The 25,210-nt window shown below is 52.1% G+C and overlaps 1 protein-coding gene across 3 annotated transcripts; it reads left to right on the top strand.

Moving 5' to 3' along the window:
* Positions 1–322: 322 nt before the first annotated feature.
* Positions 323–24,784, top strand: Ldlrap1 (low density lipoprotein receptor adaptor protein 1). 3 transcript variants are annotated; one of them, XM_090335532.1, is made up of 9 exons: positions 323–483; positions 8,726–8,868; positions 9,633–9,745; positions 11,494–11,608; positions 18,016–18,088; positions 18,395–18,478; positions 19,609–19,739; positions 21,602–21,633; positions 22,940–24,784. In XM_090335532.1, exons 1-9 carry the CDS (start codon positions 396–398, stop codon positions 23,082–23,084), a joined length of 924 nt encoding a protein of 307 aa, XP_090191658.1. In that variant the 5' UTR covers positions 323–395; the 3' UTR covers positions 23,085–24,784. The 3 variants fall into 3 exon arrangements, with proteins under 3 accessions (XP_090191658.1, XP_090191657.1, XP_090191659.1); XM_090335531.1 differs by having other exon boundaries at positions 21,599–21,633; XM_090335533.1 differs by having other exon boundaries at positions 427–489; positions 21,599–21,633.
* The last annotated feature ends 426 nt before the right edge of the window (positions 24,785–25,210 follow it).

The following is a 25,210-nucleotide window of genomic DNA, read 5'->3' as shown; positions in this document are numbered from 1 at the left end:
ATTTAGTTTGCCAAGCAGTTTCTAGAGGCAATGTGAAGGCTCCTAGGCCCTGTCCTCCCGCGGAGGAGGCGGCAGTGGTCGGACTCTACCGGGGCGATTAAGAGAAAGAGCAAAACGGGGCGTCGGGGACTAGAAGCCATCACTCGAGCAGCACCTGGGAGCCCAAAGCGTGCAGCCGGTCCGCAGAGCCAGGCCGGGGCGGGGCCAAGGCGGGCTCGGGGGCGTGTCCCAGGAGAGTGGTGGGCGTGGCCGAGGGCGTGGCCGAGCCTCGCCCCGCCCCGAACGTAGCCACGGAGCAGGCGCCCAGGAGGGCGGGAGGAGTGCGCCGCCCGCGCGCCGGGCGGAAAGTTTTCCTGACAGAGTTGTGGCGGCGGCGGCGGCGGCCGGAGCGGGCCATGGACGCGCTCAAGTCGGCGGGGCGGGCTCTGATCCGGAGCCCCAGTCTGGCCAAGCCGAGCTGGGGGGGCGGCGGCCGGCATCGCAGTGAGTGTGAGCGCGTCCGCCGGGCCGGAGCGGGCCCGGCCCGGGGTGGCGCGGGGCCTCCCGCGGGCGCGGAGTTGGGCAAGTTGGCGGAGAGGCGGGGCCTGACCGGGTCGCTGCCCGGCGCGGCCCGGCCGGGCACTGGGGTCGCCCAGGATCAAGTTGTGTCCTGGCTTCCCCGGCCCGCGCGGTGCAGCGGGGAGGGGACCCAGCTCGGGGTCTCCGGCTGAGGCGGCGGGGCTGCAGGTGGGGTGCCCAGACCTTGGGGACCCCCGACACCTTCCTGCCCTTCAGGCCCGGCAGCGTCAGCGCCCGGGGACGTGGGGGTGGCCGCGGCGGCGGAGCAGGGCTGGGGTGGGCGCCCCCCGCCGCACCCCGGGGCCCCCACGGGGGCAGCGGCGTCCGGAGCCCTTGGTCTCCCCGCTGCAGGCCGACGTACGGCGTCGTCTTTCGCCTCCCGGGCCTGGAGCGGGGGGCCGTCCGGAATCCCAGGGGTCTCGGCACCTACTTTGGGGGAGTGAGGCCTGGCGTGGTGTCTCGAGCGCGGGCATCCTCTGCCCCTGCCGTGTCCAGGGGGCCCGGCCGGCTTCCAGGCTAGTTTTGAAACCTGTTTTCTCCCGCACCTTCCCTGGGGGGCTTCCGAAGTCCCTGGGTGCCCGAGCAAACGGCAGGCTCGCCGCCCTCTCCTGGGGGCGCCTGGGCGGCCCACGAGCCCTGCCCCGCCCCTCTCCCTCCCTCCCTCCTTCTCGGGTTACTTCCAGGTTGCCGTCACCTGCCGTCGTCACCTGCCACCTTCCCCTGAGGCCTGAGAAACCTAGCCCTGGCCCCTTCTTCCTTTACCGGAGCCACTTCAGCCTAACTGGCTGAAGTTGGGGCCCAAACTTAGGGCTCCCACCCTCATCTTCCTCCTACCTGCCACACACCTGGGGCTCCGGGAGCCGCCCAATCATTCCCACCCCAGGGAATGGTTTCTAGGGCTCTGTCAGGGGAGCCTGTGGTTCCCTGGTCCCTGGGGTTGCCAGCGTGTCTGGGCTTAAGGAGCCCCTCCTCCAGCCCGCCTCTACAGTTCCAGCTGTGGGCCCCTCCTAGCCCAGACTGGCACGGAGAATGTGGCTAGGGCCTGCTGCTGCGGGGTGGGGCCAGAGGCTCACTGGATCAGGCTGGCCTTGTACCATCTCCCAGAATAGTTCTTTGTAAACTCTGAGGGATGTGACCAGGATTCTGAGGTTTCCCTCTCTCTGGCATGGAAGAACTCTGTGGGGCTGAGGGAAGGGGAGCAAGTGGCTAGGGCCCCAAGGAAGCGGCTCTGAAGAGGTGGATCTTTGAAGAGGTGGATACCTAGATCCACCTCTCAATCTGGGGAGGGGAGAGGGAGCCACTCTGAATGGTGCAGAGTTTCTCTTGTCTACTCCAATTGAGAGTGAGTCACTTGTTCTCAATGACCCCCACTTTCTTATCTGTGCAGGAGTGTAAAGATTATCAGTAAAAATGCTTCCTCCTGTCTATGTGATTCTTTCTCAGGTAGGCCAGCTCAGAACCTATTTATATCTTGGAGGAGAGCAGGGGTGTCCCTCTTCTTTCACCTCTCCCCCAACTCCCATGCCTTCTATACTCAGATTTCACCCGTCTATTTTTGTTATTTAAGTCAGTTTCACTATCTGCAAATTGCAAATAGGAATAGTACTTGCCTCAGACTGCCAAAGTGAGGTATACCTGGCCTAGAGGTAGAGTACTCTTAAGTGGTACCTACAGTTTTGGTTACTGCTTTACAAAGTATTTCTGCTCTGTTATCTCGTAATTGTGTGAAGTGAGGAAGCCTGAGTTCTTATCAGTCAGATAAACCTTAGAGACAAAGGAACTGGGAAGTAGAGCCTGCCCTAGGTCTCTATCCACAGGTCTGGGTCCTTGGTAGACTTGGGCTTTGGAAGAGAAAGAGGCTCAAAGCTGGCACCAGCCCTTGCTCAGCTGGCTCTACCTGGGGGCCACTGTGGCCACAGGTTGGAGACAGTGACCCTTGGTCCTGGCCTCCTTTCTCGCGTACCACAGTTTCCTATATCTTGGGAAACATAAATATTTTATTTCAGTCTCTGGCTAAGGATTTTCATTTCTCCTGGCTGCCTGGAAGGGTGCCTTACTCTGGCTGTGCAGTACTTTTCTTTCCAAAGGGACCACTTTGTCCCTTGGGCTTTTTGTTATTGTTGTAGGTTGTGCCCACTTGTTGGAAGCCCAGAGAAAAAGGATAAAGAAATAGGAGGTGCCGGCTCCAGTAAACCTAGTTCATGGTGGGAGGTAGCAGCATAAGAATCTAATCATGTTTACTCACAATAGTGTAAATACTACAGACCCAGTCAACCACTCAACCTTTGTTTGTTGAGCACTGACTGTGTGTCAGCTACTGGCTCACAGATGTGGGGACTCTGAGAACCTAGTTGTCTTCTGACAGTGCTCACAATCTGATAAAAGAGGGGTATAGAGGACAGGGCCACAGACACGCAGTGTGGCTGAGGCTGAAGAGATGCTGGAGATAAAAATGCATAGAGTGGTGTCCTTGTCTGGGTTCTTCTTGGAGGAGACTCTGAGTCTGAATAACTAGTCTTCTAGTTATTCATTTGGGAAAAGAGTGTGGGGACAAGTGAGGAGGGAAAGGAATCCCAAAGTGGATATTGCAAAGCAAAGGACCAGTGGGGCCGCTGGGCCTTAAACCCATTGGGGAGCTCAAGGAACCAGTGTGGAATATGCCCTCTCTCAGGCTGGCCCTTTGTGAGGCCGTGACATGCACTCATGGCTGGAGGACTGCTGGGAAAGGAGCCTGCAGTTCTCCATCTGCAGGCAGCAGGAGCCCACAGACTAGAGGCGCTGGCAGTCAGATGGGTATGAGGAGTGTATGTAGTGGTGCCCTGGCAGCACCACCGCTCAAGAAGGTGACTTGGAAGACACTGGAGGGAGCAGCTAGTGGGAGCAGCAAACCTGGGGACAGTTAGTCAGAGACTAGGACTCTGAGAGTGATGTTTGAAAGAGTCAGATGCTCCTTGTGGCAGGGTAGGAGGCTTGAGTCCTGACTTGAACTGAGAGGGGCTTGGCAGGCTCTAGGAGGCATACAGGGTTCCAGACCCAGTGCTGTTAGCTAGGAGCCTGTGTTTCTCACATTCTTGAGCTTTATGCAGTGGGTACCACATACCCTTGGCTCCTGAAACTGCTGTGTGCACTTTAAAGCTCTTTGTACTGACCTTGATGGTGACAATGGCTCATCTTTAAGTGGTTCTTGGTAAGCACTGAGCAGGATCACCTGTAAACTTACTTTATCTTCACAACAACCCCATGGTGGAGGGGTACCATTACTATCACTCTTTTTCTTTTGGTTTCCATATGTTTTCTTAGTGTCAATTAATTGTATCGTTTTGATATGTCCATATATGCATACAATGTATCTTGATCAGGCTCATCCCATTTAGTCACTATTCCTTATTCTTCTGCCTCCACTTGTCACTATTTTCAAACAGAGGAAACTGAGGCATGAATGGGGAAGTTGAGTGACTGAACCCCACCTCCTGCTCCAGGGCTCATACATTGTAAACAGTTACTTAGGAAACTCTTCTAATCAGTTTAAGTAGTTTGCTTTGATAACAATCCCTAAGACTTTTGAAATCTGCCTAATACGTCTTCCCACATCCTTCAACTTTCCTGAAGATAGACCTTAAGGGCTGACTCATCTGTCAGTCTGCCGAGGCAATGCACTGTGTCCTTGGGGCAGCGTGAGTCCACTCCTGACTTGTCTGTGTGGGTCTAGGCCATCCTTCTCTAGTCTGGGGAGCAAATCAGGTTGCTGGGCAGGTACTCTCTTGGGCCCATGGGTTCAGCTGCAGCTCCATGTTCCAGCCCATCTGTCTGAGTCTTCCAAGGCAGCCGAGGGGCACAGGACACTCTTGGCCCCTCTTGGGGACTTAGTGAGAAAAGAGCACATGGTCACAACTGAAGTTAGATCGGGCATATGGCCTGTCCCCAGTTAACTTCGGCAGCAGGTCATCTGTAAAATTGCAAAGTTAAAATAGTGTAGTCATTACCCACCACAGGGCTGAAAATAACCAAGACCGGAACCGGGCTGTGGATACAAGCCTCTGTATGCCCAGAAGCCTCTGGGAACTTCTCTGCAAGGCCTAGTTTCCTGTGGTGATGGAGAATGTGACCTCAGCTCTCGACTTTGTGGGCTAAGTCCTGTGTGCGGGTTCCTTAGGGCTGGTTTCTGAGGGAAGGTGTGGGCACCAGAGACCACATGCCTTAACAAGACGAGTCATGTGAGTGGTTGGGGGGGGGGCGGGGGATGGCAGAGGTGAGAGACAAGGAAGACTCAGGAGGAGGCTGAGTAACCTCATGGGGCAAGACGCCATACCAGGTCCTGAGGAGGCAGGTATGAATGGTGGGTCCGCTGAGGAGAGACACCTGCTTGGTTTTGAGCAGTAGGTGAAAACAAGAAAATTTTTATTGAAGAAAGCCACCTGCAGTGTATGGACCAGAGGGTGAAAGCATGAGAGCATCTGCTCAGGGCCTAATCCTGAACCTTCGGCTGAACACATTTTTCTATTATCTCATTTTATTACTTAGTGTGTGTATGTGTGCCAGTGTATGCTGGTTCTAGGGCACAGAGCCTGAACTCAGCCTGGGTGTTGTCCCTGAGCTTTTTATCTCAAGGCTAATGCTCTACTACTGGAACTACAGCTCCATTTCTGGCTTGGGGGGAGTGGGAAAGAGAGGGAGGGAGGAGGAACATGCCCCTCCCCATGCATGCACATACATGCTTAGTTGAGATAAGAATCCCACAGGGCTGTAAGCAGGTTGTGGTGGCTCACACCTGTCATGCTAGCTACTCAGGAGGATCTATGTTCAAAGCCAGCCCAGGCACAAAAGGACCTGAGGTTCTTCAATTAACCTCTAGAAAATTCGAAGTGGGACTTGGCTCAAGGGTAGGGCAGCAGCCTTGAGCTGAAGAGCCCAGGGACAGAGTCCAAGCCCAGACTTTAAGCCCCATGACCTACAAAAAAAAAAATCTCATAGGGCCTGGAATTTGGCCTAGTGGTAGAGTGCTTGCCTAGCATGCACGAAGACCCACATTTGATTCCTTGGTACCACATCCACAGAAAAAACCATAAGTGGTGCTGTGGCTCAAGTGGTAGAGCTCTAGCCTTGAGAAAGCCCAGACAGTGCTCAGGCCCTGAGTTTAAAGACCCAGGACTAGAAAAAAAAAAAAAAAAGAAGAAAAATAGTCTCACAGACATTCTTGCCCAGGCTAGCTTCAAACTGTAGTCTTCAGATCTCAGCCACCTGAGATTACAGGCATGAGCTACTCAGCTTGTTTTTCTTATCCTAAGAGTTAATCTTCCTATCCCTGTGAGCCCAGGACTGTGGCTTCTTCCATGTTATAGATGAGCAAACTGAGGTTCAAGGAAAGTCAGTAACTCACTCAGGGTCTTAACCACTAGTAGAGGCTGTCAAGGGGAGGCTAGATATGTGGAAATTTTTTTTAAGAGAAGAACATTTGGGATAGACAGAACTACTTAAGGAAAAGCTTAGAAGGTGAAAGTAGATGTTACATGTGAGAGGAAAATTTTGCATGATTGGAGTTCCTGGTGTGTGTGTCTATGTGTGTGTGTGTCTATGTGTGTGTGTGTGTGTGTCTGTGTGTCTGTGTTTTGGGACTGGAGTTGGGAGAACTTAAAATTAAAACAAAAACAGTCATTATAGAGATTGAGGTCCCATCTAACTTGTGGTGTGACTGCACAGGTCCCATCCCTCTCAGCCTGAGTTGTATCATCTGACAAGTGAAGGTTGAGTCGATGAAGATGATGAGTGGCATCTAGTCTTGAAACAGCTGGTAGAATGCAGGGAGTGAAAGCAGGCATGCAGAAAAATGTTAAGCATTTGAAGGGTCAAGGAGGACAGAGAATGTTTTGACAGAAAGAGATCACCAGTGACCTTGGCAAACTTTGGCCCCTAGGAATGAAGGGAGCGGAAGTGGCTTTGGAAAGGGTCCAGGAAAGGGCTGGACCAGAGGAAATGGGGAATGGGGAACACAAAAATAGGAAGGATGTTTGCCTTGGGGCAGGAATGGATAAGAAGATGAATAAGGCCTCCCCTGACTTTGGAGTTGCCTGCCCAGGGCCCTGTGTTGCAAAGGGAATTAGAGCTGCATTCAGTTAGCAATGTCTGCCAAGGACACAGGTGATGGGCTTGGAAGTGTTTCCATTACCACCTATGTGGAGACAGGTCTGAAGTTAGAAGTGGTGGCTTGGGTATCTTGGCCTGCAGAGAAGCTTCTGGTCTTAGGAAAACCCAATTCCAGATGAGAGGAAATGCCTCCAAGAATCTCTCCCTGATCTTCGACTAGAATATGACGGCTTGTGCAGGAGCTTGGTCTAGCAGTCAGGAGCTTGGATTTTTGGGTCAGAGTCCTTGAGCCTCACTTTCCTCATCTGTAGCTTGGGGATGAGGGAATGCCTGCTTGCCTGTATCTGAGTGTCGGAGGAGATGGTAGAAGCCATTGCTTTATTACTGTTGTATCTTTGTTTCGCCGTACCTCCAGTGTTGGTGCTCTTAGTTTGGTATCTTTCAGAGCAAGGCTGATGTCCAAGTTGTTCTAGAACCCCCATTACCTGGCCCAGGACCTTGAGTACCTCAGAAACTTCCTGCTGCATTGTGGCAGATCAGGTGACATAGCTCATGGTGGTGGATCTGAGGGCAGGGTCATTTCATTGGGAGCCCAGCCTCGCGTGGCAGTAGAGGCCCAGGGATGGCGGTGGAGGAGAGTGTGTTAGGTCAGGGTTAGGGATGTGGTTATCCAGATAGATCTTTATATTTTTTAAATTGTTAATGTAAAAATGATTTACAGAATGGTTGTAGTTACATAAGTCAGCTAATGGGGACATTGCTTTTCAGCCAGTATCACCCCTTCCTTTGCTCTTTCCCAGTTGAGAAGACAGTATAAATCCAGAGGGAGCTGGGTTCCGTCACCTCTTGGTTGTGGAGAAAGGACTCAGCCCTGGATGTCTGAGGCTATGGGACAACAGCTAGGAAAGGCAGCAGTGGCCCAGACTGGGCAGGGAACTGACTGGTGCCTTTTGGGCCCAGGATTATACTGGACAGTTTGTGACTCCAGAGCTAAGCTGAATTCTTACTGGGGAAGGTGGGAGGCATCTCTGCCAGGATCTCAGCTGCCTAGAGCCTGCAATGCCCAGACCCGAGCTAACATCTGTGGCCTTTCTCTCATGCTGTGGGGAGGACATGGCATGCTCTGGCCTCCTGAACTGGGTGTCCTAGATCACCTGTCCCTGAAAACCACCTTGGTGCCTAGGTCCTGTGCTGTTAGGTACTAGATTGTATGTGAGGCTGAAGCATTGTTTCCCTCCTGTTTAGTGGGTAGAGTGTGTGGGAACACTCCTGTCCTGTGGTGTAGAGTGGGCAGGGTCTATGGAAATACCTCCTGCTAGGACCTTTGATAAGGTCAGGCCAAGTGTGCAGGTGCACTCATCCTGGGGTCTCACCTGGAGTCCTGACCTGCTCAGCTTCACTGTTTTCTGCTGAGCGAGTGGACCTCAGCTGAAGGAGGGACCTCTAACCTCTAAAGGGAAGTCTAGACCTCCCTTAACACCCTTCTGCCTCCTTTGCGCCCTCTTCTCTGTGGTGGGCCTGGTGGAGACCCATTTCTAACCCTGTCTCCCTGTCTGAATCCACTACTGAACCAAGAAGACTCTTCCCGACAGTGTCCTCAGGGACCCTTCTATGCTCCAGTTACTCCCTTGCATGGCCCTTGTCTCATGCTTTTGTTTCTCAGCTTGTTTCCTGATCTATAAAATGGGCTCAAGTCTACCTCATAGAATCCCAATACCAACTCAGTAGAGAAATGATACCACTTGCCCTTGGCAGGTGCTAATGTTCAAGCTGACTTTGGGCTTCAGAGACCTGGCTCTGGCAGGGACTGGCTTCCCTGGCTAGGTCATGCATTGGCCTCCAGCCTGGGCATGGCTGTCTGCTGGGGGTGGGATGACAATCTGGCCCATGGGTTCTCCTGAGGTCAGAGAGGATGGGTTACACAAGCTTCTCACCAGGGGCCCAGGACCCTTGGAAAACTGTTAGCTCTATTAACAGTGCAAAAAACAGTGGCCTCTGGTGCCTCTCATGGGGTGGTCCCAGGAGATGGGGCTGGTGAGAGCCAGTGGCCTGCCAGCAGGTTCTAAGGGCTGCCCTTTCTGTCTAGAGCTGCCCGAGAACTGGACAGACACCCGCGAGACATTGCTTGAGGGCATGCTCTTCAGCCTCAAGTACTTGGGCATGACACTGGTGGAGCGGCCCAAGGGCGAGGAGCTGTCGGCTGCAGCTGTCAAGAGGATTGTGGCCACGGTGAGTGCCCGGTTGGGAGGGGACAAATGGTCAAGAGGAGGTGGGAGCCCGCCTGGGTCAGGGCCAGTTTCTTTCTGGGCTATCCCTCAAAAATAGCTTGTAACCCTGATGGGTTATGTCTAGGCCTTTCCCTGCTCTTGAGTCCCCTGACCAGTTCAAGGACTTGGATAGGGGAGCCATTGGACTGGTAGGGTCAAGGTCAGGGGCCCCTTCAGCTATCATGGCCATGGCTGCTTTCTGCATCACCTCCCCCAGCAAAAATTTGCAACCTAAGTGTTGATAACTTATAGTACCAGGAACCAGATTGCCCCTGTCCAGCTCTGAGTGAACAGAGTCTCTTTAAATCCACTTTCTCTCTTGGCCTCTACTGCAGATTGGGCCCTGTGTCTGTGCTGGGTAGAACAAGGTTCCAGGGTCATCCTGGGATCATCATCTCAGTACAGTCTGCTGTCCTTCCTCCAAGCCATGTACCCTGGGACATGTCCTTACCTTATATGTAAACTTCCTCCCAGACTGAAGGTATGGGGGGATGATGAGGGGCCCCATGCCTACGACGCCCAGAGCTTGGCAGCAACAGGTACCAGTGAGTAATAATTGTTTCCATTTTTTGTTGGAGAAGGTGCTGGCCGCATTTCCTGCCCATTGCACCTCCAGTTGGCTGAACTGAGACCTCACATGGACCCTGAGTGGGGCTTTAGAACATCTGGGTGCAGCTCACAAGGGAGGGTCAAGCAGGTTCCTCTGACCCCTGTCTTCTTGTCTAGGCCAAGGCCAGTGGGAAGAAGCTACAGAAGGTAACACTGAAGGTATCACCTCGGGGGATTATCCTGACAGATAACCTCACCAACCAGCTTATTGAGAACGTGTCCATTTACAGGTAGGCTCAACCTGGGGTGGCCTAGGTATCCATTCTGCCCCTGGGAACAGTGATTGTGTGTCCCATCTGAGTCTAGGCTCAGCTGCTTTCTGTCTGGGACCATGGAGCCTTGGTTTCCTCATCTGTAGAACAGAGTGACTCAGGTGCTGCTTTACTATGTTGTTACACTCAGTTAACAGAGTAGGCCTGGGCCCACCCTACTTCCCTTGTCCCTGTGCACTGCTGAATCAAGCTGGGAGCAGAGAGCCACAGAGTCACTGCTTCTTCCTTCTGCTGTAAACACTGCTGACTGGGCATCCCAAGGGAGCCTCATGCGGGGTCTGGAAATTGAGTATGGGTGGTCCCTCTGGAAGGGTCCAGCCTCTCTTGCATGGCTTGGTATAGGATTCCAGATTGAGATAGCCCAGATCCATTTTACAGATGGAAAAGTTGAGGCCCAGGGAGGGAGTCATCCAAGACTGGTGAGGTAGGGTCCAGGCTGGAGTGCTGTCCAGCAGGTCCTCTCTGCCAGGGGACTGCCTTCTACTTTATTGTTCTGTCTCCAAGCAGGAGGCTCATCTGGCTGGAGCACAGCTGGAGGTGGTTTCAGTTGCTCCCTCCCTCACCTACAGGATTTTACCCACCTTCCCTTCACTGACATTTCCAGGTTACCTGTTCTACCAAGGTCTCTGCCCAGAGTTGGCCCCAGACCTCCTGGAGCTTCCAATCTGGAGAGAATGGAGAGACGGGAAAAGGAGATAGGATGTTAACCAAGAAAAACAGAAAAGGAGGAATCCAGCAGGGGACATCTGGAAAAGACTCCTAGAGGAGGTGGCATCTTGCTGTGGCTGGATCCCTGTGGCAGAGGAGGAAGCTGGGGATGTGGCACCAGCCTCTTCTGTCTGCCTGGGGGAGTTCAGTGGCATTAATGAAGCCATGCAGTTGAAGTCTGGGCCACCTGAGTGAAGGCTAAGTCTGCTGAGCTGTTCCACCCCTAGGCCACCAACCAGCCCCTAGTTGGGATTCTCATGAGTGTGGAGGCACCCGACTGTGAGGGGTCTTGGAGACCAAGGGCTCTGGGGAGCTGAGGTTGAGAGTATAGATTAGGGCTAGGATGTGCCTTCAGAGGAGCTGCTGTCTCTCCTGGGCCCATTGGGGCTCCAGTTGGGTCATTAACTCACATCCCCAGCTCTAATCACAGCTTTCGGTCCCTGGCCACAGCTCCAGAACTTACTTGTGGAGCTTGGGAAGACTGAGCCTGGGTTTTGCCTGATACCTGGGCAGAGGAGCCCAGATGAAAGACAGCGTGCACCACATACCCTGCTTCCTTTTCTAGCTCGAGCACGAAGTGGTGATGAAATCAGGCCTGGCTCTGGTGCATACTCTAGTCACAGATCTTTACCCTAATTTCTCATCTGAAAATCAAGCTAGTAATAGAGCCTATTTTAGAGGGTTGCCCTGAGAATTAGTGAGGCAGTGTCTATAAAGCTTTTGATACATTGCCCAGTACACAGGGTTCAGCTGTGTTTGGGAACATGCCTCAGCGTGGCATGGGAGGGAGAGAGGGGGAATGCCTTTCTTCACCTTCACCACAGTCTTTGCTCTATAGAGGGCCCAGGATGCTGGGCCTGGTGGCCAAGGCCAGATCTGCTCTCCCCCTCACCTCTAGCCCCAGTGGAGTGGGGACACAGGTTCTCTGGAACTGAGAGATGCCAGGTGTGGTCAGTCACCCGTGCCAGGTAGGGTGACACTTCCTGCTTGCCTTTCAGGATCTCCTACTGTACAGCGGACAAGATGCATGACAAGGTGTTTGCCTACATTGCCCAGAGCCAGCACAGCGAGAATCTTGAGTGCCATGCCTTCCTCTGCACCAAGCGGAAAATGGTCAGTGGGAAGAACACAGGCTGCTCTTGTGGGTCTGGGAGGAACATATGGCATGGCCTCAGATTGACAGTCACTTTTCAAAAAGGATGGAGTCTCTGGGATTCTCAAGTGGGTGCTGAGAGCCAAGGGTACTGAGAAGAGAGCCGGCAGGTAGTACTCAGTTAGATCGCCTCATGTGGGCAGCAACTGGCCAGTGTTCCTAGGAAGCCCTTGGATCCTTCCCTCTCTGAAACAGATTTGTTAGGTTTGAGGTTACATGGGATCTCCATTATTAGTAAGCCTGAGGGGGCGGGGGGGTGCAGCCCTCTTCACAGATTGGTTCTCAGAGGTGGGAAGTCAAAGGTATCAGGGTAGTGGCAAAGATGAGGGATTGTTATGACCAGGGCAAGGGGGACAAGTGGCTCTTGTGGTACCTTTTTGTGCTCATTCCAGTGCTCAGCTTTAAGAACTGAGGGGCCAAGAGCTTCCTTTCCATTTCTAGGCCATCTGACCTCATCTGGCTGGTAAAAGCCTCCCAAAGACTTGGGCACTCCCTGGGCCTTTTTCATGTCTGGTGGGTCAGTCTTCGGTGTTGGTGCTTTGTTTCCCAGCCCTCTGAGGTCTGATCATCTTCTCTTGAAGGGAAGACAGTCATTGATTTCTTGTTGGCATCTGTTAACCTCTGTGAACAGCTCAGAGCCTCATCCTTCTGCCTCATGCTTCTTGGAAAGAGGGAGTTAAGATGCTCTTTGTTCCCCCATCAAAGGACAAATCAAGACCAGCATAGTCTTTGTGGCCCTCTGGCTTCCTGCTTCCCATCAGAGCAGCTTCAGACATTGTGAATGTTTCCTATGGCAGCCATAAGGAAAAACACAAATTTAGTGTCTTAAAACAGCATGGAGGGGCCAGGAGTTTGGCCTAGTGGTTAAAGTGCTTGCCTAGCATGCATGAAGACCCGGGTTCAATTCCTCGGTACCACATACGTAGAAAAAAGCCGGAAGTGGTGCTGAGGCTCAAGTGGTAGAGCTCTAGCTTTGAGAAAATCCAAGGACAGTGCTCAGGCCCTGAGCTCAAACCCAGGACTGGCAAAAAAACAAACAAACAAAAAAACCCAAAAAACCAAACAAACAAAAAAAAAACAGCATGGAGCTGGGCATGGTGGCTCATGCCTGTACTCCTAGCTACTCAGAAGGCTGAGATCTGAGGATCATGGTTCAAAGCTAGTCCAGGCACTAAAATCTGTGAAACTCGAATCTTCAGTTAACCCACAGAAAACCTGAAGTGGCATTGTGGCTCAAGTGGTAGAGCACCAGCCTTGAGCTGGACAGCGGGCATGGATTTTCTCTTTTATAGTTCTGGGAGTCCGGTGATCCCAGAAAACCACCCTGCCAGGAGGGTAATTTCTCCTGATAGTTCCAGAAAGAACCCATATTCTTATCTTCCTTCCCTCCCCTTCCATTCCCAGACCTCCTTGTCTTCAGAGCCAACAGTGTCGCATCTTCCAGTCTTGCTTCGATAGTCACTTGATTCCTTCATCACCTGAGGGTTTCTCTCTGACTCCTGGTCCCTTTCAAGGCCTGTAAGATGACATTGGGCCATGAGATAATCCAGGATAATCTCCCTTCTCAAGATCTTTAACTTAATCCCACCCACAAAGCTCTTTTGCTATGTATGGTAGCATTCACAGGTTCCAGGATGAGGATGTGAGCACTCACAGCTGAGCGTCAGCCTGTACAAATGTCGTGGAGTAGGAGACCAGGGGTGTGGTCGTGGCTGATGTGCTGTGTGATCATGGTTAAAATTCTTCTCTGAGCTGCTTGTCTCCCACTTCTAGGATCCTTTTGAAGGGTCCATTTCTTTTGTCCACGTGTGTGTGTGTGTGTGTGTGTGTGTGTGTGTGCGCACACACACACACTGCGCAATGTCCCTTAGCTTTTCCAGTCAAGGCCTATGCTGTACCACAACTTTACTTCCGGCTTTTTGTGAGTTCACTGAAGTTAGGAATTTTTTTGGATTTTGTGCACTTCTGCCCGGGCTGGCTTTGAGTCAAGAACCTCAGATCTTAGCCTCCAGAGTAGCTAGGATTATAGACATGAGCCACCATGCCCAGCATTTTGCAAACCTCTTATCTGTCTTGTAGACTGAATGTCACTATTATTCACCTGCGATCTCATGATTGCCCAGAGGCCTAGTGGCAGTGGCTTCTCCCTCCATGACAGCTGTGTTCCTATAGTGACTTAGTGATGTCTCTTATGAGGCCGCAGGGACTTAAAATACAAAACTCATTATGTCCTCGTTGTTCATCTTCTCCACTGATGAAGCAAGTACTGGTGGGGCAGCTGGCCCACAGCCTTGACTGCAGAGCTCAGGCCTGCATAAGAGAGATTTTCCCAGATGCAGTGGCTGTTCTGTGGGATGAGGGTTTGGGAATAGGAGAAAGAGGGACCAGCCTGGTGGTTCAGGTCTGTCCTGGCCAGAGAACTTTAGAAAGGCTTGAGCCAGATCAGCCTGTCGCTAGGCCAGAGGGTAATTGCTGAGGAAAGTAATGCCCAGCCTACTGTTTGGCTGCTGTCTCCTGGTCAGCAGGGGACAAGGTCCCTGCTGGATACCCAGGGCTTCATTCTCTCAGCCTGTCTGTGGTCAGGGGCTGACTGTCTGGGCTGCATCCTTCTCTCTCTTTCTATCCCTAGCCTGTCTGCTTCAGAGTCACTGGATAACTCTTCTGAGAGACAGCCAAGCCTGGAGTGGTGCAGGACACTGCCTATTGCTCCTAGGCCTTAGGCCAGCACTGGCTGACAGTGTGTGTCTGGCCTTGGCTAGCCCCGATTGTGTTCCTGGTGGTTCTTAGGACTTTACAGACACTCTGGTCAGCAGAGAGATGAGATGAAAATCTTGGGTTCTAAGCTCAGCCTCTAGTGTCTGCCTCTGGAGCCATGTAGTGCCCCTGTCTTGGGCCAGACAGTGAGCAGCCTGATCCCTACAAGTTGAGGGGAAGGGCCCAGCCTTGGTAACTGAATCCAAGGGGTTGGAGCTAGGAGAGATTATGAAATCTTCCACAGATCAGGAAGACTTTGAGAGCAGAGCCCTTGAGGTACATATCAGAGTACATATCAGCGGGAGTGTGCCAGGCAGAGGGGGCAAGGGAGTAGTGAGAGGTGAGTCCAGGCCAGTGACTTCACGCCCAGTTTTTCAGCCTTCATAACTTGCATCTCTGCATCCCTACACCTCCTTGCTGGAGTGAGCAGGAAGTGTGGAAAATGGGCCTGATGATGCATGTCTGTAGTCCCAGCTACAAGGTAGAGTTAGAAGCATCACTGTCAGAAGCCAGCCCAGGCAAAGTTATCTTGAGACCTTATATGACTGTGGGTTCAGTAGTAAAGGTAGGGGAGCTCAGAGTCATCGTATAGGCTCAGGGTCTGGGTATTCAGTTCCACTTGAGAGGAAGCAGAGTTGTGTTGCTCTCTAGAGTAATCCTTGTGCAGGATTTATACCTCAGCCCTAGCGGGGAGCATGAACCTGATTTGACCTGAGAGCTGGGCCCCTCTGGGGGGTTAAGAACCAAGTCGTTGGGCTGGACACGCAGCTTAGTGGTAGTGCTTGCCTAACATGCATGAAGCCTCAGTTTGATTCCTCAGTACCACATACACAGAAAAAGGTGGAAGTGGTGCTGTGGCTCATGCAGCAGAGCAAAATGCCTTGAGCAAAATGTGTTCAAGAACAGTGCCCAGGCCTTGAGTTCAAGCCCCAGGACTGGCAAAAAAAAAAAAAAAAAGAAGAAGAAAAAGCCAGAAGTGGCACTCAAGTGATAGAGTGCTAGCTTTGAACAAAAGAAGCTCAAGGACAGTACCCAAGCTCTGAGTTCAAACCCCAGGGCTGGGAAAAAAAGAAGCTGGTGATTGTGCAGTGGTGTGTGCCTAATATCTCAGCTATGTGAGTGGTGAGATCACGACTTTCATTCCTAGCCAGCTAGAGCAAAAATGTTCATGAGATCCCAGCTTAATGGAAAAGTGCTAGTTGTGGGGCGTACGCCTGTCATCCCAACTACAAACGACAAGAAATGTAAACTAGGAAGATCATCTGCACTGGCCGAAGTGAAAAACAAGCCCCTATCTCAAGAACAAAACCCACCCCCCCAAAAAAAAACTGGCAAAAAGGGATGGAGGCATGGCCCATGTGGTAGAGTACTTGCCTAGCAAACAAAGCTCCAAATTCAACCCCCAGTGCAGTCACAAATAGTCTGGTTACACTGGTGCAGTGGCTCACACCTGTAATCCTAGCTACTCAGGAGGCTGAGATGTGAGGATCAAAGTTCAAAGCCAGCCCAGGCACTAAAGACTATGAGACTCTTTTTTTTTTTCTTTTTTTTGCCAGTCCTGGGCTTGGGCTAGCACTCTACCACTTGAGCCTCAGCACCACTTCCGGCTTTTTTCTATGTATGTGGTATGGAGGAATCGAACCTGGGTCTTCGTGCATGCTAGGCAAGCGCTCTACCACTAGGCCAAACTCCCAGCCCGACTATGAGACTCTTTTCTCCAACTAAGCACTAGAAAACCAGAAGTGTCACTGTGACTCAAGGAGTAGGGCAGTAGCCTTGAGCTGAAGAGCTCAGGGACAGTGCCCAGGCCCAGAATCCAAGCCCCACAACCAACCAAAATAAATAAATAAAATAGTTTGGTTACACATAACCTAGCCAGATGGAAACTTGTCCAAGCAGTAATAACAGACTGAACCAGAGGACCTCAAGAGGGATAGGCATCAGGCTGGGGATTAGAGGAGCAAAGACTTGCCTGGGCTGTAAGCTCTCCTTCCAGCTAATGTTGAGGGACAGATTCCGGCAATGGCTGTGAGCTGGGCCCACCTCCAGGTCCCTGCCCTACCTGGGCCTGTAGCCACCTGCACACTACACTGCTCATCTTAGGTTGTATTTATTTTAACTCACAGCTTAGGACATCAGAGCAGAGGGCTGGAATGTATGCAAATAAGCCAGCAGATTTCTGCAAACAACATTATAAGCCTGTGTCCCCAGGTTTCCTGCAGGCAAGAATAACGTTGTTCCCATACCCCGCCACATTGGATGACCAGTGCTTGCTGGGTATACAGTGATCTGGCTCGGGTTGGTAATTAGCCCATATTTTTAGTTCATGGGCAATTCTCAATGGTAACTGGGTCCATTAAACTTGATTCAGACGTGACAGCTTAAATTGTAAACAGCTGTGAAGAGTTTCATACTTAATTACCATATTTAAGTTTTGCCATAAAGCGCCTGAACTTCCATCAAAGATGTAAATGACGGAGACATTCAGATGAGATTTTTATACTTTGTGAAGTTTAATTGGCACAGATCAGTCAGCTTGTTTGGGAATTTTTAATTTCTTTTTAATGTTTTTAAAAGAGTTTTGAAGTCAGCAGTGGCCACAGACTCATTCCTTAGTTGAATTGAGTTGTCTAGCATAGGGGAGGAGGTGAGGCTGAGGCTGCTTGGCCTGAACTTGTACAATTGAAAGATTCTGGTGCTTTCTTCTCTTGCCCAGGGCTTGCAGGAAGAAGCCCGGTGGTGTTTCTGGCTGCAGCCAGAGCTGCACCGATTAACCCTGCATTGGAACTTCCACGAGGGAGGCGTGGCAGGAGACATGTGCTGAGGACAGGCCTGAGCCAGCACTCTGCCACCTCTGAGGGGCCTCAGTCTGCCCTGGGAATGGGGTATGCAAATCCACATATCTGGACACTTTGATCTGGAAGATGATAGATCAAAGAACCAACCCCATACCCATGGCAAGCGAGGAGTAAAATGTCCACGTAGGGGTTGAAAACCCAGATGGACTATTCAGGCATAAAGGGCCACTCCTTGCAAGTTGGTTACTGTGCTGAATAAATTTGGTTCGTGGTACTTAATGACTGACATCTTGTTTCTAGAAGATTTGCTAGCTACTCTCCTCCCTTGCTGGCATCCAGTTATCAGCCTCTCCAACCTGAGCAGTCCTAAACACAGCCAGCCCCCAGCTCCTTGGCTGTAGCTCATTCAGACAGTGGCTGGGCACTTCCAATCCTGGCCTTTCTGTTCTCCAATTCCCAGGGCTCAGTTAGTGTCTGGAGTCCTCAGCTAATCTTGGAAGCCTTCTCAAAGGAAGTAAGCCCCACAGTTAATTGGTTTACCCTCTAAGGGAAGGAAGAAGTGCAGGTGAACAGCTGTGGGGAGCAGCGATGAGGGTGGGGCACGGTCTGGGTTAGAGGTGGTGAAGATGGGCACCATCACCCTGGCCGGATATGGCTTGCTCCAGGTGCTGTGGGAGGAGCCCAGCCCCTGCCTCTACCCACCGGGCATGCCAGAGCCCAGGAGCTGCCAGGAGGGAGTCCCCAGCTCTCCTGTTCAGACAAGTCCTTCCCCCAGCTGACACTATCCCTGCCTGCCCTCACTTCCTGTTTTTCAGGCTCAAGCTGTCACCCTCACTGTAGCCCAGGCCTTCAAAGTTGCCTTCGAGTTCTGGCAAGTGTCTAGGGAAGGTGAGTCTTTTTCATTCACATCTAGGGAATTGAGAGGAGGCAGATAAAGGCTTGGCATCACCTGGGCTGACTCCCAGACTTGTCCCCTTACCTGGCTTGTTAACTGGAACAGGTTCCTCACCTGTTCCTCTCCCATCTGTTAGAACAGCAGCCATCTCCCTCCCATAGGACGAATAGAGGCTGCAGAACATCCGCAAGGTGGAGATGGAACCCTGCTTCCTGGGATTGGCCTCAGTTGGGCAGAGTGATTGCTTGAGGACAAATGTCAGGTCTGAGGCTCCTCCCTTTTGTATCTTGATCCCACAGAGAAAGAGAAGAGAGAAAAGGCCAGCCAGGAGGGATTGGATATCCTGGGGCCCCACCGTGACAGCAGCCCCTCATTGAAAAGCTGTGAGTCTTGGCCATGGGAGGGGCCCCTTCATTGAACACCAAACCCTTGGTGTTTTTTGTTTCCTTCTTAAATCAGTACCACATGTACATTATAGATAAGAAAACAGAAATATAGACAGGAAATAAGACGCCAATTTGGGTGCATGTTTATTCAGACTGCGTCCATGTAGATGTATGAACCATCTCTGTGCACTTCTGTCCTGTGTTCACTATTAAAAACTCAGCAACTGGGGGCCACGAGTTTGGCCTAGTGGTAGAGTGCTTGCCTAGCATGCACAAAGACCCGGGTTTGATTTCTCGGTACCACATACATAGAAAAAAGCCAGAAGTGGTGCTGTGGCTCAAGTGGTAGAGCTCTAGCCTTGAGAAAACCAAGGACAGTGCTCAGGCCCTGAGCTCAAGCCCTGGGACTGGCAAAAAAAAAAAAAAAAAAAAACAACAACAACAAAAAAAAACAACTCAGCAACTGTTGTGAACATAAAAGTTGCCACCTCAAGCCAGGCATGGTGGCTCATGCCTGTAATCTTAGCTACTCAAGAGGCTGAGATCTGAGGATCAGGCTTCAAAGCCAGCCCTGGCACAAAAGCCTGTAAAACTCTTATCTCCAGTTAACCAGAAGTGGTGCTGTGGCTCAAGGGATAGAGCACTAGTTGTTGAGCTGAAGAGCTCAGGATAGTGCCCAGGCCCAGAGTTGATGACCTAGGACCTACCAAAAAAAGAAAAAAGTTGTCATCTCAGCCCAGACAGATTTTTTTCCCCCCCAGTCCTGGGCTTGAGCTGAGGGCCTGAGCACTGTCCTTGGGCTTTCTCAAGGCTAGAGCTCTACCACTTGAGCCACAGCACCACTTCAGGCTTTTTCTGTGTATGTGGTACCAAGGAGTTGAACCCGGGTCTTCATTCATGCTAGGTGAGCACTCTACCATTAGGCCAAACCCCTGGCCCCAAGACATTTCTTTATGGGCAGCTATCCAAAGGCTTGGAAATAAGGGTGGGACTCTGGTGATCTCTGTCCTAGGCCTGGGCAAGGCCAGGTCTGAGGAGGAGTTAGGACATGAACAGCTTAGGGTTTCCTGGATGGGGCCGGGAGAGAAGGAACTCATGTCCCACTGGTACCCTGCCTGACCTCATAGCGGTTGCCACCGGGAACCTGCTGGACTTGGAAGAAACGGCCAAGGCCCCTCTGTCCACAGTGAGTGCCAACACCACCAACATGGATGAGGTCCCGCGGCCCCAAGCCTTGAGCAGCAACAATGTTGTCTGGGTAAGTAGCCCAGTGGGGGTCTGAGGACCGCACAGAATCCAGTGAGTTTTGGCCAGATCTTTTTTTTTTTTTTTTTGCCAGTCCTGGGCCATGAACTCAGGGCCTGAGCACTGTCCTTGGACTTTCTCAAGGCTAGAGCTCTACCCCTTGAGCCTCAGCACCACTTCTGGCTTTTTTCTATGTATGTGGTACCAAGGAATTGAACCCGGGTCTTCATGCATGCTAGGCAAGCACTTTAACCACTAGGCCAAACTCCCGGCCCCTGGCCAGATCTTTGGATAAGCCTCAGGCAGCCCCCAACTCTAGGTACTGGTTTGTGGGCCTCTGGGAGGACTAGACCTAGCCCAGCAGCACCCAGGCCTAGAAAGGGGGACGAACAATGTTCCTTTTGAACTCAGGGCTTTGTCTCCAGCAGGCCTGGCTCCCAGCACATCTTCTTACAATGCCTGGCCTCTCGGTCTGAGCCTCCACAATACTGCCCAGCACAGCACCAACCAAAGCTCCCTTGTTCTTGGTGTGGCAGTGTTATGCTTGACACCCACCCTGCTGGGCCATCTAAATGCAGAGCCACAGACTCAGATGCTTGCCTGCTTGGTCCCTGCCTCTCTGTGTCCAAGGCAAGTCACTGATCTTTCTGTGGCTCAGCTTTTTTTCCTGCCCTTTAGTAAGAGGGTGCCCTCTGCCCACAGAATCTCCTGGAGGAACTTGAGTGTTTGTTTTTCAGTTGTTTTTTTGTTTTGTTTTGTTTTGTTTAGAGGTAATTTCAGATTATGTTACAAAAATAGTACAAGGGCTGGGAGTTTGGCCTAGTGGTAGAGTGCTTGCCTAGCATGCATGAAGACCTGGGTTCGATTCCTTGGTACCACGTACATAGGGGGGGGGGGGGGAAAGCTGGAAGTGGTGCTGCGGCTCAAGTGGTAGAGCTCTAGCCTTGAGAAAGCCCAAGGACAGTGCTTGGTCCCTGAGCTCAAGCCCCAAGACTGGCATTAAATAAATTAACTGCAAAGAATTCCAGTGTACCCTTCACCCGCGTTCTCTGGTATTAATATCTTCTGAACCATGTGCCAGTGAGGAAATAACAGTGAATGTGCATTATTTTCTCACCCTTCTCCACTCAACATTTCCCATCCTTCCAGGCCAGCATCCGTTGTTTTTGTTTGTTGTATCTCTAAAGACCTAGAACACAGAAGGACTCCAAACTGACCGTCAAGTCTTTTTGGCTGTTGGAGCAACCAGGGTGTCCCTTGAGCCTGTTCTCTACTATCTAGGGACTACCCTGTACTTGCCCACCTGCCAATGGGGGGACATTGCCCAGGTCTTTGGGCCTGAGGCTTCGAGGTCTTGACTAGATTTATTGCTTGTGAGTAGGACATCTGGCGTTTATATGTGTTCATTTATTTGACACAGGGCCTTGCTGTGTAGCTTAGTCTGGCCTCTTGTCTCTGCCTTCCAAGGGCTGGGTTCCCTCTTCAGGATTTTGGCTTGGTGTTTGAAAGCCATGGAAGTCTACAGGTTCCTCACTTAGTGAAGGAAAATCTGGGTCTCAAAGAAGCTCCATGATTTGCCCCAAGTCTCCTGGGCTGAGAGTGGCAGAGCTAGGAGTCGAACCCACTCTGGTTTCTAGAGGCCTATGATGTGCTCATGCTCTTGCCACACCCCACATTTCAGCTTGTGGGCTGTGTGGCTGGTGGTGGTAGCTCGGCAGGAGGCCTGCTTGTGTCTGCTTCTCTAGACACCCGTGTAAGTGCTCCACATCCCCAGAGTTGACCCAGAGTTGACCCAGAGCTGGGATAGACCCCCACGGGGAGGGCGGGCTCCCCACTCTCCATTCCTCCTAACTCCTGCTTTGTTTCTCCAAGGAGCTGGACGATGGCCTGGATGAAGCATTCTCCAGGTAATTTGTGCTGGGAACACCGGCCACAGGTTGGCCCTCTCCTCCCTTTGCGTGCAGGGCTTTGGCTGTGTTGAGAACATGAGGCACAAGGCTGCCTCGCCACAATAGCCCCCCCTTCACTTGGGTGGGGATGGGGAGCTCACTACTGGAGAGGGAGCCCCTGTAGGAGGCCCAGGGGATTAGAAAGCTCTTGCTGTTCTGTTAGAAGATACTTTCAGGTCACAGCCACTTCAAAGCTGAGCTGAACATTGCAGCTCAAGCTCATTGTCTCCCTACACGTGGGCTGCTTCTAGGGCTGGCCTTTCTTCATCCCTGGTCCCCTCCAAAGGACTTGGCTCAGGGGGATGTCAGGCGCAGGGATGAGACGTTCTGGTAAAGCCTGTAGGTAGTGGCATTCCCTGTAGCTATGACTCTCTTCAGCTTGGGGTCGCATAACCAAGAAGGCTGCTGGCTAGGAGAGGTTGGGGCAGCTTGGGGTCCTGAGGCTTGGGCCCTGGTTATGTCTGCTTATCTGGGACTTTCTTAAGGTCAAGGCCTGTTGGGTGGGAACGGGGCCAGGAGCTTTGCCCTCCTCCTCTCCCCTCCTGCACAATGTGGCAGACAGCCACATAATGCAGCAGCACTGATGGGTGGAACCTTTCCACTCCACTCATACACCACTGCTGAAGAGCAGCTTCCATTTGCTTTCCTAGACTGTTAAGTATCATGTGCCTTTTATTAACAATTTCCAAAATCAGCAAAGCCTTAACAGAAAACGAGACCGTGTTCTAATCCCGTACTGGGACTGGGACTTGAATCGTGCTAATCTCTCAAGCACATATTGCTTTGCCTGGATCAACTCATGGCATCAGCCTCTGCCCTGGTGCTTGTGGCAGAGCCTGTCTCTGGGCTTCTCCCCCCTGTAAGCCCTTCCCCTGAGGAGGTGCTTGTCATTGATTGTGGACACATAGTGTCCCTTAAAAAATTAGTTTTTTGAAAACACACTGTTGACAGTCAGGTCTCCTTGTGACTAGGCCAGCTCCTGCCCACCTGTTTGTTGCCTGCCACCCTCCTGGGCAATCCCAGACCAGGTCTGTCCCTGGGAGGGTATGCCCACTGCCTGCCACATGGGTTTCACCCTCTGTTGGTTGGAGGCTCCACCCCCTAGTCACTTGAGACTTTCTTCCTGGCCTCGGTCTGGCCACTCCTCCCCTACCCCCAGCTCTGCCCTTGCCCTCTTCCTTCTGGCACTGGTGCTGACCAGGCTGTTCTGGCTCCTTGCCAGCCCCTCACCCAGGGGCTCAGCTCACACAGCTCTGCCTTCCAGGCTGGCACAGTCTCGGACGAATCCTCAAGTCCTGGACACAGGGCTGTCAGCACAGGACATCCATTATGCCCAGTGCCTCTCACCCATCGACTGGGACAAGCCTGACAGCAGTGGCACTGAGCAGGACGAGCTCTTCAGCTTCTGAGGGCCTGGGGCCAGCAGGACAGTGCCTGTCTTGACGTGTGATGAACCAAAGTCACCCACAACATGAGAGCCGGCCTCTTCCTGCCCATGAAGGCTGCAGCCAGACACCGGAAAAGAGCGATTTTAACCTGCTTTTTCTCTTTGAACTGAAAGATGCTCTGAATATTCAGTGACTTCTGGCTTACATACTTGGCAGCCAGCTTTGCCTGGGGCCTGTGGACTGTGGAGCACTGTGACCAGCCTCAGGCTGCTCCTCCAGCCCGGAGCCTGTTCCCCTCTGTGGGAGTGTCAGGACAGTGACCAAAGCATTTCTTGTCCCTCTTCTTTTCTAAGGACCCAGATTTCCCTGGGACATTGCCATTCTGTACTCAAGGGCAGTCCAAATTCTAGCATGCTCTGGGTCCAGGAAGAGTCTCCCCACCCCTGCCTCTGCAGAGGCCTGGGCCCTTACCCTACTTCAGAGCCACAGGCTCAAGCTTGAGCCTTGAACCCAGGACTCTGAAGAGCAGCGCCTGACCAAAGAGGACATAGCTTGGCACTTTAAAGCATCCACAGCAGATGTGACCCAGGGGTTCCTCCATGGTGCTGTGTGGAATAGAACTTTCTGCCCTTTCTCCACAGAAGTCTATGGCTGGTCCCCCAAGCACTGGACCCTGTGTCCCTGCCCTGGTCTGTGACCAGGCAACATCACAGCTGGTGATGGCTCCACCCTTAGATCTCTTCCCGCCTTTCCCACCCATGGGTGAGGTCACGCCTGCTCTTGTTTTGCCTGTACATCCATGACAGTCCCATCCCAGCCTCCCCTTCCAGCCTGGGTTTGTGTCAGAATATTTCACAGCCATTTTTTTTTTCTGCAGAAACAGGCCCCATGCACAGAGGGGTGGAGTTGAGAGCAGATCCACATCTGATGCCAAAGCTGCTTTCTCCCAGCTCACACCTCCTTTTCTTCTAGCTTTGTTCTCTCACGAACCAAAAAACTCCAGCTATTTTCTGACCAAAATGTGTTGCATAACAAACCATCTGGTGCCTTTCTTCCCAGCACTGGTATAGGCCTTCGTGCCCAGCTAGCTATCTTGCTGCCAGTTTCCCGGAAGATGCCAGTGCTGGGACTCTGCTCCTTCCTTCGCAGGGTGAGACAAAACTCAAGCTCTGTAAGCATCATGCTGCTCTTTCCCCACACGGCCCTGATCCCAGCTGCAAGCCCTTTTAGAATCTCCCTTTCCTTTCTCCCTACCGCCCTGGTGGGCTCTGACATCCTGAAGCACAGCCAAACTGTGAGTCTGCTTGCTGAGGAGCCCCCAGCAGCCTGGCTTGTCACAGCTGGCCTGAGCAGCCCCAGGGAAAAAAAAACCACCAGCATTTCTTAGAATCCAGAGACATATCTGCAGGAGGGGATGTGGAGTGAGAGGGGACATAGAGTGTTTTTATCAGCAGAAGGATGACCTCCTTTCTCCTGCCCAGCTTCACCCCTGCTCCCACCCCAAAACCTTTGTCAGAGGCCCTCGTGGAGCCATTGGCCTGAAAGGCAGCGCCCCGCTGTGTTATGCAGTCCTGCTGTGGCCTGGCCTCTCTTGTCGAGGAGCTGTCAGTGTGCTTCTGGTGTCTACAGCCAAGTCTTGAGCTCTACTCCATGATGCTGTAAAAGAAGTTTTAATGGTGAAAACAAACAATAAATGTCTCTTTGTGAAATACAAGCTGCACTTCAAAGGAGAGGCGTGGTGGTCCGTCCAGCATTCAGTGCCCTCTGCCATTTGGTCAGGCCATGTGCCCAAAAATAGCACTGCGCTAGGGGTTGATGGCCTTTGAATCTGATGAGGCTACCTCAGAATAACCATTGAAGCCATGCCAGTGACCCCGCGTATCGGCTCTGATAATGTCAGGGTCAAGGACCCTGGCCAGGTTTGCATGTGCCCACATGAGCCTTCTCCCTGGTGAGAGGGTTTATTTCCACGTGTCAGTGATCCATAGCATTCATTCAGTACCAGCCTGGCTCTATGCTGCCCACGCACCAGGCCAGCTAGGGTCCATGGGAACCCAGAGTGTAGCTTCATTATGATGGCAGTGGGGGAACTTTTAGTAACATAGGAGACCCAAGGTCCAGTTCTGGTCCTGCTGCTTAGGGACTAT

Source organism: Megascapheus bottae, chromosome 6, assembly GCF_031878675.1.
Source record: "Megascapheus bottae isolate mThoBot1 chromosome 6, mThoBot2.hap1, whole genome shotgun sequence".
Taxonomy (NCBI): Eukaryota; Metazoa; Chordata; class Mammalia; order Rodentia; family Geomyidae; genus Megascapheus; species Megascapheus bottae.
The sequence above is the reverse complement of the archived record's forward strand: the minus strand, read 5'-3'. Positions and strand labels throughout refer to the sequence as shown.